Source organism: Talpa occidentalis, unplaced genomic scaffold (genome assembly GCF_014898055.3).
Source record: "Talpa occidentalis isolate TD23 unplaced genomic scaffold, MPIMG_talOcc4v2.1 talOcc4.17, whole genome shotgun sequence".
In the NCBI taxonomy this organism is placed as follows: Eukaryota; Metazoa; Chordata; class Mammalia; order Eulipotyphla; family Talpidae; genus Talpa; species Talpa occidentalis.
The window spans coordinates 49500552-49518974 of record NW_023601754.1 but is presented as its reverse complement, the minus strand read 5'-3'; the positions used below and the strand labels follow the sequence as shown (position 1 = coordinate 49518974).

The 18423-nt window shown below is 55.0% G+C and overlaps 2 protein-coding genes across 2 annotated transcripts; one reads left to right on the top strand and one right to left on the bottom strand.

The window, feature by feature from the left end:
• The first annotated feature begins 7065 nt into the window (after positions 1-7065).
• Positions 7066-13175, top strand: LOC119248729 (leukocyte immunoglobulin-like receptor subfamily A member 3). Its single transcript, XM_054697534.1, has 11 exons — positions 7066-7191; positions 7389-7424; positions 7579-7860; positions 8010-8312; positions 8519-8800; positions 9077-9399; positions 11014-11181; positions 11413-11558; positions 11636-11673; positions 11869-11918; positions 12488-13175. The coding sequence occupies exons 1-11, from the start codon at positions 7143-7145 to the stop codon at positions 12626-12628; spliced, it is 1818 nt and encodes a 605-aa protein (XP_054553509.1). The 5' UTR covers positions 7066-7142; the 3' UTR covers positions 12629-13175.
• A 315-nt stretch (positions 13176-13490) lies between these two features.
• On the bottom strand, positions 13491-18065 carry RPS9 (ribosomal protein S9). Its single transcript, XM_037517183.2, has 5 exons — positions 18007-18065; positions 17645-17766; positions 17290-17412; positions 14624-14810; positions 13491-13741 (listed from the first exon to the last, which is right to left on the bottom strand). The coding sequence occupies exons 2-5, from the start codon at positions 17739-17741 to the stop codon at positions 13564-13566; spliced, it is 585 nt and encodes a 194-aa protein (XP_037373080.1). The 5' UTR covers positions 17742-17766; positions 18007-18065; the 3' UTR covers positions 13491-13563.
• Between the last annotated feature and the right edge of the window lie 358 nt (positions 18066-18423).

Genomic DNA, 18423 nt, shown 5'->3' with positions numbered 1-18423 from the left:
TTTCAGGAATACATTGTTAATATCATAATTAAAAATTTATTAAAAGAATTAAACACTAAAATAAGAAATAGAAGAAATGATCCTATCAATACATGCGAAGCTTTCGATAACACACAGACACCAATGTATAATGGAAAACAAACTCAGAAATGAGGCGATTTCCGATCATTTACCAAGGCACCTTTTAAAAATCTCTCACAGAACTAAATTCTTAAAGTAAAAACCAGAAATTTCCCTGCCTGTGACGTAGGCTGCCCTGGACCGTTGGCTCCTAGGCGTGTGCCTGTGGTGAGGCTGCAGCCACAGCAGCTGCTGGGGAGCGCGCCGGGTAGCCCTCAGCCCTGGAGGCTGCACTCTGGGGTCTAAAGTCAAGAAAAGGAGGGCCTCCCCGGTGGTGCAGCGGTTGAGTGCTGGGTTGCGAAGCTGCCCATGGCCTCTGTGGCGCCGGTCTGCTCCCCGGCTGCTCCCCGGCTGCTCCCTGGCTGCTCCCCGGCCACCACAGGAGGGTCCCATATGGCGCGCAGACCTCTCCTGCCGCCCGCTGCTCCCCTCAGCAGTGGACTTCGGTCCTTCTGCCTGCTCTGCTCCCCGCTCTGGCTCTGGTGAATTCTCTCACCCTCCCGCGCTTCTGACTGTACCCAGTGCTTGTATAAACAAAACAAACAAACAAATAAATAAATAAAACATGCTTCTATAAAAATAAATAAATAAATAAAAATAAAGTCAAGAAAAGGAGCTGCCACCGCTGTTGCTGTTTCTAGAGATGTCGCTTACAAGGAACTTAAACACCTGTTGGATTCCAAAGATGTTACCTTCATTGCTGGTAGAGATGGGGTTCCTGAGCATGCAAAAATCCCTGGGTCTGTCAATAGGAAATTTTTGTTACAGCGTTCAGGAGAGCACATTTATATGCCAGTGGCTGAGGCAGGGAACGGTCTGTAGATGAACCCAAAGACTCGGAAGAGAAGCACAATGAGGTAAAGAGCCCAAGCTGATGGCGTTTCCTTGCTTAGCCAGAGTGAGAAGCAAGAAGGTGAAGGTGTGGATACAGCGAGACCCCAGGCGCCAGCAGCGCTCAGTACGAAGCCAGAAGGTGGAAGGGGTGGGTAACCTGTGAATTTCCAAAGAAGGAACAGGGAAGGTGAATTTTGGAATCAAGCAGTTTCTCTGCATGTATACAGGCGGCCTAGGATAGCAAAATGAGCAAAGAGAATGTCTGCTTCTACTCGGGAGGGCACTCAGTGTTACGCTCTGATGGGTGGAATAAACTGTTACAGGTTACAAAAGTGTGCACATGGAAAATCTAAAACAATGTATAAAAATCTGTCATTCTCATTTGAAAGGATGTGTCAGATCTCACTGGATCTGTGAACTCTAGCAAATGATGGACCATTGCACAATCTACCACCTGCTTCTAGAAGCAGAGGAGAAAGAGGACCAGACCAGAAGCTATTCAAGACATAATGGCTCAAATTTCCCCAAACCTGGCAAAAGGCACAAACCTATATCTTCATAAAACAAGTGACCCCAAGACAGGAAAAGCCCCAGTAACCCACGCCAGATGCATCATAACCTACAAACACAAGTCGGATTTGGGGCTGCAGTGAGCAGAAAGGTGCCTTACCGCAGAGGGGGCCACTCAAGTGCCCCCGGCTTCCATCACTCCCAGCGTCCCTGGGGGTTGGGCACCACTACCCTGAATTTCCATCACTGCTGGGCGAGGGGTGAGCCTGGGCCCACGGGCAGACCGAGGGTGGCGGTGAGTCCCACAGAGATTTGGTTTAGACACGCGTGTTCCCCATCCACCCACCCTGTCCCCGATGCCTCCCCATCACCCACAGCCTCAGGGCCTGGTCACATGGGCACAACGTGATTTATGCGGTGTGCTGTTCACAACCCCACTCAGGGAGCCTAAGAGAAATCTGAGAGAGATGCCCACAGTGAGCAGACCTGTGGAGGATCGGCAGGATAGTACAACTGTGGTGGCAAAGGAGCCAGCAAGGTGTTAAAATGGACAGACTCGGGCTAGTAGCAATGGCTGGCCTGCACTGTCAGGGGGCTGGAGGGACCAAACTGGACAGAAGACCAGGACACCCAGGAAGGAGGTGCCATGGGCAGATGTACAGGGGTGGGCCTGACACCTTTTTAGTCAGCCACTGAGGCGCCCCAGAGAGCCCACTGTGGAGAGGACCTGGACACCAGCAGGTGGCTGGGCCAGCGGGCTCAGCAGTCTCTGGCCTATGCTGCCTAGCATCGACCCGTGAGGCACAGATGCAGGTGCCTAGAAGAGGTGGGTCCCAACTGCCTCTCACCAAGAATGATTGGCTGCAGAAACAGAGGCTCTCCATTGCTGCGCAGCGGTCAGCGCTGTGTCCTGAACACCCTACCCTTCCCAATGGGAGGGACCAGACGTGTGTTTGCAGGCTGATGTTCCTGGTGGGCTGGGTGTAACGGATCCTAGCCAGTAGGTGTGTGTGCCCGTGCCTTTTATCAGCTTTGGCCAAGGTGGAAATTCGTGGCACTATCACCAACACCAACATGTAAGCGTAGCCGTCATTCCTGACGCGTCCACGGCGACCTTTCACTCAATCTGCTCTCCCCACACCCACAACGAAGCTAACAGAGATCGGATTCCTACATGTGGAAGCTCCTTTATAGAGTCCTCAGGATCTCTGCCACTCGCGATTGTGTGGACTGGGAGTAAGACAGTTCTGTTCCTTCTCTCTGTGCTGGGACGCCTTTGTTCCTGTCTCATCGACTGCGCCAGGTGTCACGAGAGCATCATTGCCTGTTCCCAGCCGCAGGGGGATGTATTCAGCCTGACCTTAGCCAAACAGATGATAAATGCTCTCTGTCTGGCTCATGAAGTTCCCTTCTGATCCTGCGTAGCTGAGCCTTTTGTTGAGTGGCGTCTGTGTGCATATATTTATAGACTGACGTGGGTTTTCTTTCCTACTTTCTTTTCTTATTCTGCTAACATGGAGGTTACTTTTGTGGACTTCCACATCTCAGGATCAATCCCACTTGCCTGTAATGACATATTGATGTCTTATTGCTAATTAGACCTGATTTTCATGCTGGCATATTAAGATTGTCCATTGTTGGTACGGCTGGCTTTCATTGCTGCTATTTTGGTGAGGATTTTGCATCAATGCTGTTGAGAGACATTGGTCTTCCGCTCCTTGTCTGAGTGGCGAGGTGTCTGTCTGAGTCTGGAGTAATGCTTGTTCATACAAATCTCGCTGCATGTTCCCTTCTGTATTTCCTTGAAGAGACTGTGTTATCTCCTCCCAAATGTTTACTAGTCTGTGCCGGTGAGACCATCCTGGCAGGGAGTGTCTTTGCTTGAAAGTTGTTTTAACTGCAAATTCAATTTATTGTTTTCAGAATATTCAGATCATTCCACCTGGAGTGAGTTTTTATAGCTTGTATCTTGCAAGAACTAGTCCATTCTGTTTCAGATCTCAAATTTGCCGACACAGAGTTGCTTCTAGCATTCTTTCCTCACCCCCTTGATGTCAGTGGGGTTGTGGCGATAGCCCACCACTTGCTCCAGGCTTGGCAAATGTGTCTTCTCTATTCTATGGGGAGTCTGGCCAGAGCTTTGTCAACTGAGTCTTTTTAAAGACTCAACTTTGGATTTCACTGATTTTTCTTTTTTTTCTGTTTTCAGTTTCATTGATTTCTGCTCTTTAGCTTATTTTCAGGTGAGTTTGCTCTCCTTTTTTTGTGTGTGTCGCAAGGTAGAAGCTTAGATTAGTCATTTGAAACCATCCTTTTTAAAAGATGAGCATTTGCTGCTCTCACTTTCCTTCTAAACCTGGCTGTACAGCATCCCACAGAGTTTAGTGTGATGTATTTTCATTTTCATTCAGTTAAAAATAACTTTCTAATTTTCCAGGGTTCCTCTTTGCCCCGTGGGTTATTTGGAAGTGTGTTGTTTAATTTCCAAAAAATTAAAAATGCCTAAGATACCTTTCTAGTTAATATATTTTAGCTTAAATTCCTTTAGAGTCAGAAAATACGTGTGATATTCCTTTAGGTGTGGTAAACGTTGCCAAGGATATGAACTATCTTGGCCAGCAGTCCACATGCTCTTGAAACAAATGTGCCGTTTGCTGTGGCTGTGTCTTCTCTGTGTCAATTAGTTTGTGTAAGAGGGAGACAGATGGGTCAGTGTGCATGATAGGCAATGAGATGCCAGCATCACGAGGCTGAGGGGCGGAAGGAAGCAGCCAGGAGCTCAGCAGGACAGACAGTCCCCAGAAGCAGAAAAGGAGAAGGACATACTTTCTTGCCACGGAGTAACAAAAGCAAGCAGCCCTGCCGATCCTCAGCGTCAGCCACAGAGCTGGTTGTGGTTCTGACCTGCAGGACAGTGAAAGATTGCATCTGTGCTGGCCGCAGTCACGGAGGAGTTGTGTTAGCTGCGGCAGCCACGGGAGACCAGCATGGCCGTGCTGGCGCTCCTGGATAATCTCACAGTGCAGCTTTGTCCTTCTACTCTTTTTTTTTTTAGAGGCATGTTTTATTTATTTATTTGTTTGGTTGGTTGGTTTTTTGTTTATACAAGCACTGGGTACAGTCAGAAGCGCGGGAGGGCAGGAGAATTCACCAGAGCCAGAGCGGGGAGCAGAGCAGGCAGAAGGACCGAAGGACACTGCTGAGGGGAGCAGCGGGCGGCAGGAGAGGTCTGCGCGCCATGCGGGACCCTCCTCCGGGGGCCAGGGAGCAACCGGGGATCGAACCGGCGCCGCAGAGGCCGCGGGCAGCCTCGCAACCCAGCGCTCAACCGCTGCGCCACTGGGGAGGCCCAGTCCTTCTACTCTTAACCTATTCACAGGATTGTATCAAAGTGAGCTTCTTGTACTGCATTTAGTTGGGATGGGTGACAGCTGTGCTTGGGGACTGAGTTATTCTATTCTTGGAGGGGAGCCGCAGGGAAACAGGAGAGGTCTGCTGCACCATGTGGGTAGTTGCCCAGCCGAGGACTGAATTCGTGCTGCAGAATCTGCACACAACTTCACGGTGCTGTGCTCAACCCCTTGCACCACTACAGAGGCCCAATTCTTTGAGTCGCAGAGATTCATCTTTTGGTTTCTATTTTTGAGATATCGAACTGCATTTGAAGTACTTCCTAAGTTTCGTTTCCCAGCTCGCCAATCTTCAGGTTCCGTTCTCGGATGCCTATTATGAAACAGCTCTTAGGCGTCCTTTCATTTGATGAAATTTTATCTATGAAATTTCACAGCACTTTCCCCCTAAACGCCTCTTCCTGCATCGAGGCTGCCATCTTTTCCTGTAACTGCCTGAGGATTCGAGCATGCTTACTTTCAAATCACTTTTTTGTCGTCACTCTCGCCTTGCTTGAGATTTCCCAGAGAAAAGGTCATTGTCACCTCCGTGTGAAGGCTCACAGGGGAAGCACCTGCTCAATTTGACTGTAAGAAAACGCTTTGCTCTGATTTTGAGTAAAATGCCCTGCTGCAGGCCTGGTAAGGACTCACAGGCCAGAGGGAGAGCTCTGCGCAACAGAGATGGCTCAGGTGTGACGGAGGACAGTGCAGAGAAACACAGTGCAGCCACAGGAGCAAGGTTTGTGGAAAGAAAACCCAGTCCCAGGTCAGGAGGGGGGTGTTCTTCCTTCTGAGAAGTGGGGCCCGGCCCTCTCAGTCTCTGCCCACGCCATCTATCCCTAGAGTCCTCCTCCTGTGAGCCTCCCTGGCCACTCCGGGCTCAGGCACACTGGACCGGCCTCAGCGGCTCCTCTCCTGTGCTCACGTCCACCACCAGTCACGCCACAGTGCCCGAGCCCTTCATCACACCTCCTGTCCATCACTGGACTCAGGTCTGCCTCCTCACATCAGCTTCCTGCCTGGACCTCACTTCCGGCACCCTTCACTCTATCTCAGGCCTCTCACCTCCTCCCAACCACTGTTCGCACGACTCACTCTGCTCTGAGCCTGTGCTGCCCCCATCTTCCCTGGGGTCCCCCCTCAAGCAGACCTCACATTCAAGGCTGAGAACCATTAGGCTTTGGCGAAAACTGCAGCCTGGCGAATACAGCCCCGCCAAACATCAGCGCCCAGCGACAGCCACCACCCCACAGAGAGCTCTGCCTCTGTCAGCTGTGCCCTCAGCCACACTGATCAACCAACTCCCTTCCAATCTGAGCAGACACCTCCTCTCTCACCCCACCCAACTGTGACTCTGTTATGGGTGTCTGTAGGGGTTCCAAGAGAAACCCCATAAACCACTCGCACTGCTGATCCACACGCCATCCAGAGCCCTCCTCACCGTCTCCACACGAGGAGGCTGCTGCTCACCATCTCCCCTCTGCCTGACTCCAGACAGCGCCTGCGCTCAGGACCCTGGGACCAGGCCCAGCCCACTGGCCGCTCTCCAGCCTCAGCGCAGGCAGGGCCGCTCTGGTCAGGGCTCAACCCCACCTCTAAGCTAAGCCCTGCCCAGGCCAGGGCCGCTCACCCCAGAAGGACCCCCAACCAGGACCACAGAGTGCAATGTCCACAGATGGTTACTCAATCCCACGGTCCCATTTTCGTCTTTCTTCCAGCTGGCATCTCACAGCAAGACAATGACAGAACACTCGCACTGAACATGCCACGTGTGTCCCCCTCCACCTGAGCCCGGGGTCCAGGGACAGCCTCTGTCACCACAGAGGGACGTGCTAACTGCTCAACAGACTCACAGGGTAGCTGATGAAAGAAGGGAAGAAAATTTGCATTTACAGAAACTCAGGAAAGGGAAGTGGCTGCCGGGTCACACAGCTTCCAAAAGAGGCTAAGGCAGACTTGACAGCCTCAGGGCTGGCCTCCTGCATCCTCGGCCCCTGGTCTGGGCCCGGGTCCCTCTCGGATGAGGGTTTGTCACGAGGGGGAAGCAGAGCCTATGGGGTCTGAAACTCACACCTGCTCTGGGAGGTCCCACAGCCCCTGTCTCCTGGGCAGGTTCTTCAGGGAGAACAGAGGGGCTGTTCCCCACCCTGTGCAACCACAGATGAGGAACTCCTACTTGCCACATGGACATAGAACTGGTCACATCCTCTGCATCTGTTTGTGCTGCCAGGCTCGGTCTGCCCTGCCGGGGTCTGTGGACTCACATCGTCTACACCGCTGGAGACCATGGGAGGCAGCACCCCCACCCTGACCCTCATGGCCCTTCTCTGCCTGGGTGAGCTTCAGGGCATGAGGAGGGGTGGCTTCTTCCTCCCATATCTGGCCTGAGAGTCTCCAGGACTCAGGGGCTCCGTGGGGGCAGGACGCTGGGGAGGGGAGATGTGCTCAACTCCGGATCTGAGCAGCCCTCAGGGCCCAGTCAGGCCTAGAGCTCCCCTGTGGGGGGACACGTCTCACAGGCCTCTCTTCCAGGGCTGTGTCAGGGCCCACGGGACCAGGTCCAGGCAGGTGAGTGCTCCCCACACCTCCTGCCTCAGCCCAGGGCCCCCGGACAGTGGGGGGAGCACAGTGGTGTGGGTGATGGGACCTGCCTGGAGGGGCTGAGTGACGGCTGGGGAAACTGAGGGAGAGGCAGCCCGACACTCACCGGACTCCTTTGCAGGGACCCTCCCCAAACCCGCCATCTGGGCCGACCCAGGCCCCGTGGTCCCCGTGGGGAGCCCTGTGACCATCTGGTGTCAGGGGTCTCAGCAGGCGCAGGACTACTATCTGCACAGAGAGGGGGGCTCTCGAACCAAGATGAAGAGACCTCAGAACTTCAGGAACAGGGTCAGTTTCCTCATCGAATCTATGGATGCCCGCTGGGAGGGATCGTACTGGTGTCATTATCGAAGCCGTCATGACAGTTCAATGGGGAGCAATTACCTGGTCCTGAAAGTGACAGGTAAGAAGGAGCCGGGTGTCTTCCCTTCTCGGGCCCCTTCACCAGCAGAAGGGAAGGAGTGTGGGCTCAGGGGACCTCCCCCCTCAGTGTCTACACCCGAGACATCGGGGTGCTGGGCCCCTTTCCACAGCTTCCTCCTTCTTCCTCAGGAGCGTACCCTGCACCCTCCCTCTCAGCCCAGCCCAGCCCTGTGGTGGCCTCAGGAGGGACCGTGACCCTCGCCTGCAGCTCACAGGGCACATCCGGCACTTTCTATCTGCTGAAGGAGGGAGGCGCTGACCCGCCCCAACCCAAGAGCGGGTCTCGGTACCTTCAGGGGAGACACCAGGCCCTCTTCCCCTTGGGCCCCTCGAGCCCTTCCCACGGGGGCACCTACAGATGTTACCATAATTCCTACTCCTACCCCGACCTGTGGTCCGCGTCCAGCGCCCCTCTGCGTCTCCAGGTCACAGGTGAGGCTGCACCTCTTGTCACGTCCCTCCAGGCCCAGGGACTGGCTAAGCCCGTGTCCCGGGGAGCCGGGGGTGACGTGGGGCCAGTGACGTGGACTCCTGGGTCCAGATCACAGCGCAGGGGTGTGGGAGGGCCAGTGAGAACTCACCGCTGTCCAGTGGGCAATGTGGGGTGACCCTCGGTGCCACTGTCCCCGTGTCCCCAGGAGCGTACGGGGAGCCCTCCCTGTCGGCGCAGCCGGGCCCCCTGGTGCCGTCTGGACACAGCCTGACCCTGCGGTGCGGCTCGGGGGCCGGCTTTGGCAGCTTCGCTCTGACCAAGGATGAGGGGCGCACGGGCCCCCAGCGTCTGGACGGGCAGCACAGCCCCGACTTCCCCCTGGGCCCTGTCGCCCGCACCCACGGGGGCCAGTACAGGTGCTACGGGGGACACAACCTCTCCCACGTGTGGTCGGCCCCCAGCGCCCCCCTGGACATCCTGATCGCAGGTGAGGAGCCGCCCTGGGTCCTGATGCGCTGTTGAGGCCCGGGCCCAGGTCACCTTGGGGGTGATGTGTCCAGGGGGAGGGTCCTGGCAGAGGCCGAGATGGACAGTGGTCGAGGGAGAGCGAGCGAGAAAGGGGGGTGAGGGGCACAGACATAGAGAGACCCACACAGGAGTGGAGGACCGGGCGTCCCAGAGGCCCCGGACCAGGACAGGGGCCCTCGGCGCAGGGTCAGGTGTCTGGGGTTGGGGGGGTCTCTAACACCAAACCTCCCCCCAGGAATGGACCCGAAACCCTCCCTCTCAGCCCAGCCCGGGCCCACCGTGTCCCCGGGGGAGAACGTGACCCTGCAGTGTCGCTCTGACGCCCGCTCGGACACCTTCTACCTCTCCAAGGAGGGGTCGCCTGCGTCCCCCCAGCGCCTGCGTCTGCAGGACACAGCTGCCCCCTCTCAGGCCCTCTTCACCTTCAGGGCTGTGACCTCAGCCCACGGGGGCACCTACAGGTGCTACAGCTCACACAGCGCCTCCCCCTTCCTGCTGTCACACCCCAGTGACCCCCTGCGGCTGCAGGTCTCAGGTGAGGAGCCCCCACCCGCCTGTGTCTTTGTTGTCTCTGCAGGGTCCTGTCCCAGAGAGCGTGGGCTGGGAGGGAAGTAAAGGCAGGAGAGGGGAATCAACCTGAATGTGAGGGAATTACCACCTACGGGATGGAGAAAGCCTGACACCCCTCCCCCCAACACAGAGACCAGCCTAGAGGTGACCAACTGTGGCCTCCAGCCCACAGGCACCAAGACCACCTGCTCTGGATGGCCTATTCCCCGGGGGCTGGGACTGGCATAGACGAGGGGACATAGAGCTCTAGGGGCTCAGGGCTGGCGGGTGCCTGGTGGGGCAGAGGAAGATGGTGCCTGCCCCCCCACCACGCAGCAGCAGGCTGGATTGTGCAAATGGCAGCCCCTCTTCGCTCCCTGCGTGATCCCCAGGGTTCCGTGATGAGGCGGGTGCGGATGAGTGAGGGTCTGTTGTGGAGGAGCGCAGTTCTGGAGTTGGCTTAACCACTTCCTGAGATAAAGGCCCAAGAAACTGCTTCTCACTGGAACCCATTTCTCAGGCACATAGACCCCGAAGGCTGCTTGGACAATGTGGAAGGGTGTTCTGGGGCCTGGGGGTGTCTGACCCTTCTATAAGCTCAAGGGGTCAGCCTTCCACAGAGAAGAGGGCGATTAGGAAGAAACAGGCTGGAGTCCCACCCTGGTTCCAACCCCAGCTCTCTACTCCACGTGGGATCTGAGGGGCATGTCCCTCTCCAGGGCCGGGAGCCTCCTGCCATCTCCCCAGGTGACAGCCCTTAGCCTGGGGCCTAGTCTCCACAGCCTCCTACCTGCCTTCCCCAGACACGGGCCACACGCCCCCATGGGCTCCTCAGTCCATGGCAGGTACAGGCCTCTGCAGAGGAAGGTAATACCTGGGGAACTGGGAGTGAGGACCGAGATTCAGGGATGTCTTTGAACTGCTCTGTCTGAAGGACAAGGGGACAGCATAAAATCATTATTGAAAAAGTGAACCCTCAGGGGCCTCCCTAGTGGCGCAGGGGTTAAGCACCGCACTATGAAGCAATTGCAGCCTCTGCAGCCTGAGTTTGATCCCCAGCCAGTCAGGGAGCAACCCACATGGCGCAGCAGACCTCGCCTGTCACGTCCACTGCTCCCCTCAGCAGTATGTTTCAGTCTGCCTGTTCTGCTCCCCACTCTGTCTCTGGTAAATCCTCTCACCCCCCGCACCTCTGACTTGTGCCCCGGCTCTTGTATGCATAAATATCTCTTAAAAAAAGAAAGAAAAAAGTGAACCCTCAGTCCCGGTTCCAGTCCCAGACCTGCCGCATACAGGTTGGTGACCTGGGCAGGTTTTGGTTTTTTTTTTTTGGCATAAAACTGGGGTACAGGCCGGAGGTGCCAGGAGTGAGGATTCACCAGAGACAGAGCGGGGAACAGAACAGGCAGATCGACTGAAATACACTGCTGAGGGGAGCAGCAGGGAGAAAGGCGAGGTCTGCTGCGCCACGTGGCTCAGCTCCCTGGCCAGGGATCAAACTCAGGCCACCAACCCCTAGGCCCATGAGCTCTCTGAGCTCAGTCTCCTCATGTATACTTGGGGGGGGAGCGGAGGAGGGGAAGAGGAAGCAGATCCAGCAAGTGCCTGCACACTCAATTCAAGGGGTCCTGGCTCTCTCATCACCTCACAGGTGCTCAGGGTCTAAACGGGTGGTACCTGAAAGTTCTGACTGGGGTGTTGGTGGTGGCCTCCCTCCTGCTGCTCTCCCTCCTCCTGCTTCTCCGACAGCAGTGTCAGGGTGAACACAGGAAGTCAGGTCAGTGGGGTGAGTAGAGGATGGGGTGACCCAGGTACGTGAGGGGGCGTGGCTCTCCCAGTCACGTGAGGAGGGTGGGCCGGGAACCAGGCAGAGAAAAAAGATGAGAATATCGGCTAGAAAATTTTCTAGTATTTCCCCATGAGAAAATCTGGAGAGACTAAATGTAGTGTACACTAAGCAGTTTAGAGGATTCTTTTGACTCCTTTAAAATGTAACCACCGGTTTTGTTTACTGTTTGAAAGTTCTGTAGTGACTTCTGCAAGGCCATGGCGGGAGGAAGGGGTTTGTATTTTTTATCCTCTGCAGTCTCCACGCAGTCAGATTCCGATTTCCAACTTCCCACAGAGGCTGCCGCGTCCACACCCAAGGACAGGGGCCTGCAGGACAGGTGAGACCTCTGCCAGTGACCCCCCCCATTCCCAAACACCCACCCCGCAGGCCATTAATGCCCCCTCTACTCCCCAGTTCAGGCCCAGCTGCTGGCATCCAGGAGGAGAACTTGTGTAAGTGGATGAGGAGACTGTCCTGGGGAGGAGCCAGGGAACCAGAGACTGCGGGAGACGTAGGATTGGGCTTGGAGGTGACAAGGCAATAACCAACCCTGTGTGGCCCTGGCCACGTCACTAATCCTCTCTGGGCTTCTGCTGAGCTCTCAGGAACCTCAGCTAAGGTGGGACCCTTTGCTCTGTCCTCGCCAGATGCTGTCGTACAAGACCCACCGCCGGAGACCAGGCAGCTGGACCCACAGGTGAGCTCCCTCGGCCCAACCAGCACCCTGCCCCTTCTTGTCCAGCCACCGCACACAGCAACCACTCCTCCACCCTCACCCCTCACAGCAAGCAGGGGCACGGGATCCGCCTTTCTGGAGGAATGCTCTCTGGGTGGTTGCACCCCACTCCCTCTGCTGGTCTCCCCAGCCTCAAGCTGCTGCATGCTCAGGCCCAGTGGCGGGGCTGGAGGTTATGGTGGACAGGCAGTGTGCCTTCTGCGACTGACCTGCACGGAGGTCCCTAAGCAGCTCAGCCCCACCTGCCCGGCCTCTTTCCTTCTGTCCAGTGGGTGAGGATGGGCCCATCCACCAGGGCATTCGTTCTGCCCACACTCGCCAGTAGGTCAGACGCTCTTGCCAGGCAGCAGACTCAGAGAGCCGACCACCAGTGCCAGCTGCCGCCACAACAGAACCAAGGAAACCAGACTCCCCTCCCCCGCCCCCCCCACCCTGCCCCAGCCCCTTCGACAAAACCCCCTAGGACTACATCTCTTCCTCTCCGGCTTATCCCACCCCATACCTAGACCCCCACTCTCCCCTTGATCTAGGCTGCTGCACCTGAAGGCCCCCAGGAGATAACCTACGCTCAGCTGAACTACTTGATACTCACACAGGAAACATCATCCCTACCCTCCCCCTCAGAGCTGCCCGGGCATGGGTCCGTGTATGCTGCCCTGGATGCCCACTAGCCCCCATGGACATGATCACCAGGAGCCTTTGGACTGCGAGATGCCGACTGCTTCCAGGGCCTACCATAGGAGGCTGCCTCAAGACTCTAATTACACATGGAAGCCTGGGGGTGAGGGGAGAGGCAGCAGTGCCAACCGAAGCAGTGGACTTGGCAGAGGGGAACATTTGTGAAGCTGGGCTGAGTTGACCTCAAAGCCCAAGGCCAGGCCAGAGGGCAGCTGCAGTTGCTACGGGTTACAAGGGTTTCTCATTTCCTGAAACGAAGCTGCTTCCTCCCTTGCCAGTTACAGCTTCTCAAGGTAGAAAGGCAGCCCACTTCCCTCCAGACCCAGCATCGTCAACCCCAAAGGCAGGGCCCCCAGGCGCTGTAAAAGTCCCTACCATAGGTGACTGAGGGGGAGGGCTTACCTGCCTCCCACCAACAGAACCCAAATCCCAAGATGAAAACAGGAAGTGTGACATCAACCACACCACAGTGGGCTTTGCTACCTGGCTGTATTCTGTGCCATACTCCCCGCCAATAATACTATTAAAAGTTCATTCCACCGGCAACTACAGGTGAGTTGTCTCCGTAACAGCTGTCAGCCCCCTCCCCAAGCACACCCTCCCCTAGGGTTAGAGTTGACGCTGACCTCTACTTCCTCTGCTGGAAACAGAGTGGCCTTTGAGAACTGATTTGTGGTTTTGGCTCTAAGAACTTCCACAGAACACAGCTGCTCTTTGCTGTAATAACACTCAGGCCAGAATTAGCTCAAGTAACTGGTCAAGGAGGTAGCGAGCGGCCTTCCCATCCCCGGGGCTGAAGTTCAAAGCCTGGGGGAGCAGAATCAAGGAGGGAGACACACAAGAAACACCGATTCCAAAACACTGACAACATGTTTACTGTCTGACTGCAAACTGAGACATGCCGCCAGCCCAGGAGGGCGTGGGACCCTTAATCCTCCTCCTCATCGTCACCGGCGCCAGCCCCACCCTGGCCCTTCTTGGCATTCTTCCTCTTCACGCGGCCCGGGCGGCCACCCCCATAAGGCGAGCGGAGGGAGAAGTCGATGTGCTTCTGGGAGTCCAGGCGGACAATGAAGGACGGGATGTTCACCACCTGCTTGCGGACCCTGGAGGGGAGACGGCAGGTGAAGGGACAGGAGGTAGGACCCTGCTCCTGAGACCCCTCTTCTTCAGTTGTGCTGTGACCGTAAGGCTGCTGCTTACACAGCAGCACTGAACCTGAAGCAATACCAGAAAGGGCTCCTGACAGCATACAACTAGAATGCTTCATAAAGCTTCTCATTCATTTCCAGAGGGGCAAAGAAGTTCAGACACAACCCACAGAAGAGGCGAGGTGGCAGCGTATACCCCCGATGTGATTTTCCAATATTCTGAATGGTGCCATCATTAGGTGCAGTTCCGCTCTCCTTGGAGCAACCACCCAAGACTAGATTCTATGAAAGCAGCTCGTCAGGCTCCTGCCTGCAGGTGGCAAGGCGAGGACTGAGGCAGAAATCCAGTATGCAACTGCCCACATGCATCACCTCCCACCTCGGCAAAGAGCAAGCCATTTGGCCTGACTGGCCCCCTGGAACCAACTACCCTGCCCAAGCCTGCAAGCTCCCAGTCCCTGGCATTTTAACTTCAGGCTTTGACAGGTGACTTCATCAAGTGAGCCCAAGAGCTAACTGAACCCCAAGTCACCTGAGGCTCAGCAACTCCAAGGGCTATTACCTGTCTTGCTGATTGCCCAGAAGCCTGGCAGGCAGAAGCCTTCGCAAGGTGTACGACTTAAGCCGCATTGACCCTTGCGCTGGGCCATGGGGGGAGTGGGGAAAGTCTGCTCCCACAACCCCCACAAGCTGTTTGTGGGAGTCAATCTGTACCCTCAAGGTGAGCTCATGCCTTTGTCACCTCCAAGGGCTGCACAGGAGACGGAGAACAACAGGCTTAGCAAAGTCAGGCATGAGGGGAGGGGAAGGACTCAGGGAGCCCACCAGCGGTGGTACCTGATATGGCGCTGGCGGATCAGCACACGGGCATGGTGGATGGACTTCGCCAAGCCCAATTTGAAGACCTGGGTTTGCAGGCGCCTCTCCAAGAAGTCCTCGATCTTCAGGCCCAGGATGTAATCCAACTTCATCTTACCCTCATCCAGCACCCCAATCCTGACAAGCCGCCGCAGCAGGGCATTGCCTGGGGAGAAAAGCATACACCTAAGCTGATCTCACTTTTTAGGTTCAAATCCTCCGCCTTTCATCAGAGCAGAGTGGGGGAAATAGGTAAGAGCTAACACTCATAATATGGGACTTGAGGCACTGGTCACTGTGACCAAAAACCTCACACAACTTAAAGCAGGCTGGGACGGCTACTTCCAGCTTATCCAGGTCAGGTGTCTCATCTGAAACAAGAACCTTCTCCAGTCATTAGGAGAGTAAAGGAGACAATCTTAGGGCCTGGGGCCTCCCCGGTGGCGCAGCGGTTGAGCGCTGGGTTGCGATGCTGCCCGCGGCCTCTGCGGCGCCGGTTCGATCCCCGGCTGCTCCCAGGCCAACGGAGGAGGGTCCCACATGGCGCGCAGACCTCTCCTGCCACCCGCTGCTCCCCTCAGCAGTGTACTTCGGTCCTTCTGCCTGCTCTGCTCCCAGCTCTGGCTCTGGTGGATTCTCTCACCCTCCCGCGCTTCTGACTGTACACAGTGCTTGTGTAAACAAAACAAAAATAAACAAATAAAACATGCCTCTATTAAAAAATAAATAAATAAATAAAGGAGACAATCTTAAATCTAAGTGCTACTGATATTAAACTATCACTTCCATGACAAAGCAGAGTGGTTTACAGGTCGTAGTCTGGAGTAGATAACCGTACAGCAGATGCAGCAACCTTTCTTCCAACCACCTCGGGATCAGAAGGCCATGCTATTTATTTGCCCAATGTCATCCACAGCCGATAGCTCCTGACCACTGGAGTCTGGACTGCCCCAGAACCCCAGGGGCAAACCCTCCAGCCCCAGACTCTCATCACTGGGTTTCTCATCACCACAAGCTAATGCTAATTAACACCTTCATAGTACAACAAATATCAAAAACTATTTTCTCCTTAGAAAGGAAGAGCTTCTGGGGCCTCCCCGGTGGCGCAACGGGTTGAGCACAGCGCTGTGAAGCTGTCCGCAGCCTCTGCAGCACGGGTTTGATCCCAGCTGGCCGGCGAGAATCCCACATGGCGCAGCAGACCTCTCCTGTCTCGCCGGCTGCTCCCCTCAGCAGTGTATTTCGGTTGTCTGCCTGTTCTGCTCCCCGCTCTGTCTCTGGTGAATCCTCTCACACTCCCACACCTCTGGCCTGTACCCCAGCTCTTGTATAAAAATAAATCAATCTTTCTAAAAAAAAAAAAAGAAAGAAGAACTTCTCTTTAATTTATATATCACCTTCATTTATAGCAAAAAGAACATCTAAGCAAACTCCATGAAAAAGGACCCACATTTACTGGGCACTTGAATGTGAAGGAAACCTGACTGTGAAGACAGACAGCAGAGTTAATGGGAGATCAAACCAAAACGAACTCTTTCCCAATGTCAAGTCATAACACGGCTTCGCTTTTTCACACTATTGAACGCTGAACCTGAGACAAAGAGATACACCTGTCCCAAAACTGGGAGAATGAACTTCATACGTGTCAAGAGTGCTCAACAGGACAAATGCTGTTAGCTCATCTTAAAAGAAATATGAGACGCCGGGAAACTTCTTCTTTCCTAAGTAATACACATTAGTGGGAAACGCTGGATTCAAGGATGCACCAGTGAGCAGACAGAGCTTGCAGGCTCATCCTTTCTGTTCCAGGCTAATGATTTCATTTCCTAAAAAAGACTAGTATACCTGAGGGTGCCGCCTTCTCCCTTGCAACTTCCACTTCTACCCTGGAAACCACAAATCCTTTGACACTTGCCCTGCATCACCTCTGCCATGGGGCTAACTATGAAGCCATAGACATACTTGAGTACGTTTCATTGTGAATAGCTCAATCTTCAAAGTCTTTCCTCATAGTTATGCTCTGCTCCCTGTAGACTCTGGAAACTTCCCTGTTCTTTATAATGTCAATTTTTGTTCTGGTAAGTCATGCACTGATTCCCCATCTCAAAGCAGGAGAGAAGACTGTCAGCAAAGAAGTCTAGAAAGACTATAAATTTTCTATGTCTATAAACACACATATATATAAAAAACCAAGTTAGAAAAAGAACTTAAGCTCCTATATAAGATCTGTATTCCCTCCCAAAGTCTTCACCTGAATGTTTTGTTCAGGTCTTGTTAAATGTCACCCAAATGTCCCACATTATGAGAGCAGGCAAATACACATACCCAAACTCCTTCACCCTGTTATTTTCATCCAACATTCCAGAAATCCCAGTATCTATTCCTACCATTAACAAGACACACAAGAAGTATAATTGCTTTCCCAAAACTTTTTGGCATTGTTAGTTCTTGTCAACAATAAATTATAGCCCAGTGTTTGGGTAAAATAGAGGTGTAAGCACATAAGGTATGGGGCAGCGACGGACTAAGCCTCTTGTCCTACCCCAGTCTGTGAAACGCCACTTATTCTATGTATCTCTGACCACTGAAAAGTAAGTCTGGGAGACCACCGTGGCCCTGCACTTCATCCCTTTCCTCTCACGCACCTTCAAACAGACGCCGTGGATCTTTCTCGTCCAGGGTCAGCAGCTCCCGAGCAGCTTTGCGGATCTTGGCCAGGGTAAATTTGACCCTCCAGACTTCACGTTTGTTCCTTAGTCCATACTCGCCTGAAACGAGAGCGGGTGGTTGACGGGAGATCACACTCAGTCCCCTGACTGGTACCAAAGTTGGACTGGTGACTTCGGAAACGAGAAACTTTCTGAAGAATGACGGGCTCTGACCGGGTCGACGGGAACTGGGCGACACCTGAGGACTCCAGCAGGAGGAGCACGTGGGCGGCCTCCCCACGTGTTGGCACTGCCCGGACCCGGGAGGCCGAAACCCGCGTTTGTTACTTACCGATCAGCTTCAGCTCTTGGTCGAGGCGGGATTTCTCGAAGGGTCTCCGCGGGGTCACATAGGTTTTGCGACAAACCCAGCTCCGGGCAACCGGCATGTTGGCTCCGCTCGCCCGTCCGCGCCTGCACAGGAGAAAGGGATGAACGCTGCGGCGCCTGCGCAGTCTCAGCTACGCGAGAACCTCGCGGCGCGCAGCTAAGATCTCGCGAGAACCGCCACTGAAGAGTCGAATAAACTCTTTAATCCGCGGGCCAAACACTCTCGCCTCACCCCCAACTTCTGTACCGTGCTCACTGAAGTTCACAAAACCGCATGACTTCGTAACCCACCCCCTGCCTAGAAACCATGACCACCCGCCTCACCTCAGCGGGACCCCAAGACAACTGAGAAAGAGGCGCGCGCCCGGCCCTGGCGCGTTTTTATACGCTGCCTGTTCGTTACGTCATCACGCACGGCGCACTCCTTCACCAATCAGAAGCAGCGTAGGCGGGCGGAAACGTGGAAGAGGCGAGTAGTTGGGCCAGAGCGGCGGAGGGAGCTGGGAGGGCCGTCATTTCCCCCGCCCGGGGCGGGGCTACAGAAATGGGGACCCTCCTCCAGCCTTGAGGGTGGCCCCACGAGCCCCGCCGGCCTGCTCCAAGCCGCGCCTGAGTGCCCGAGAGGTGGCCTCCCCAGGCTGCAGACGCCTCCCGCTCTGTGAAAAGGCGACCAGAGGCCTGGAGCCTTGCGAACTCGGAGCGCCGGGCCGGGAAGCCCCGTGAATCCGTGACGAGGGAATG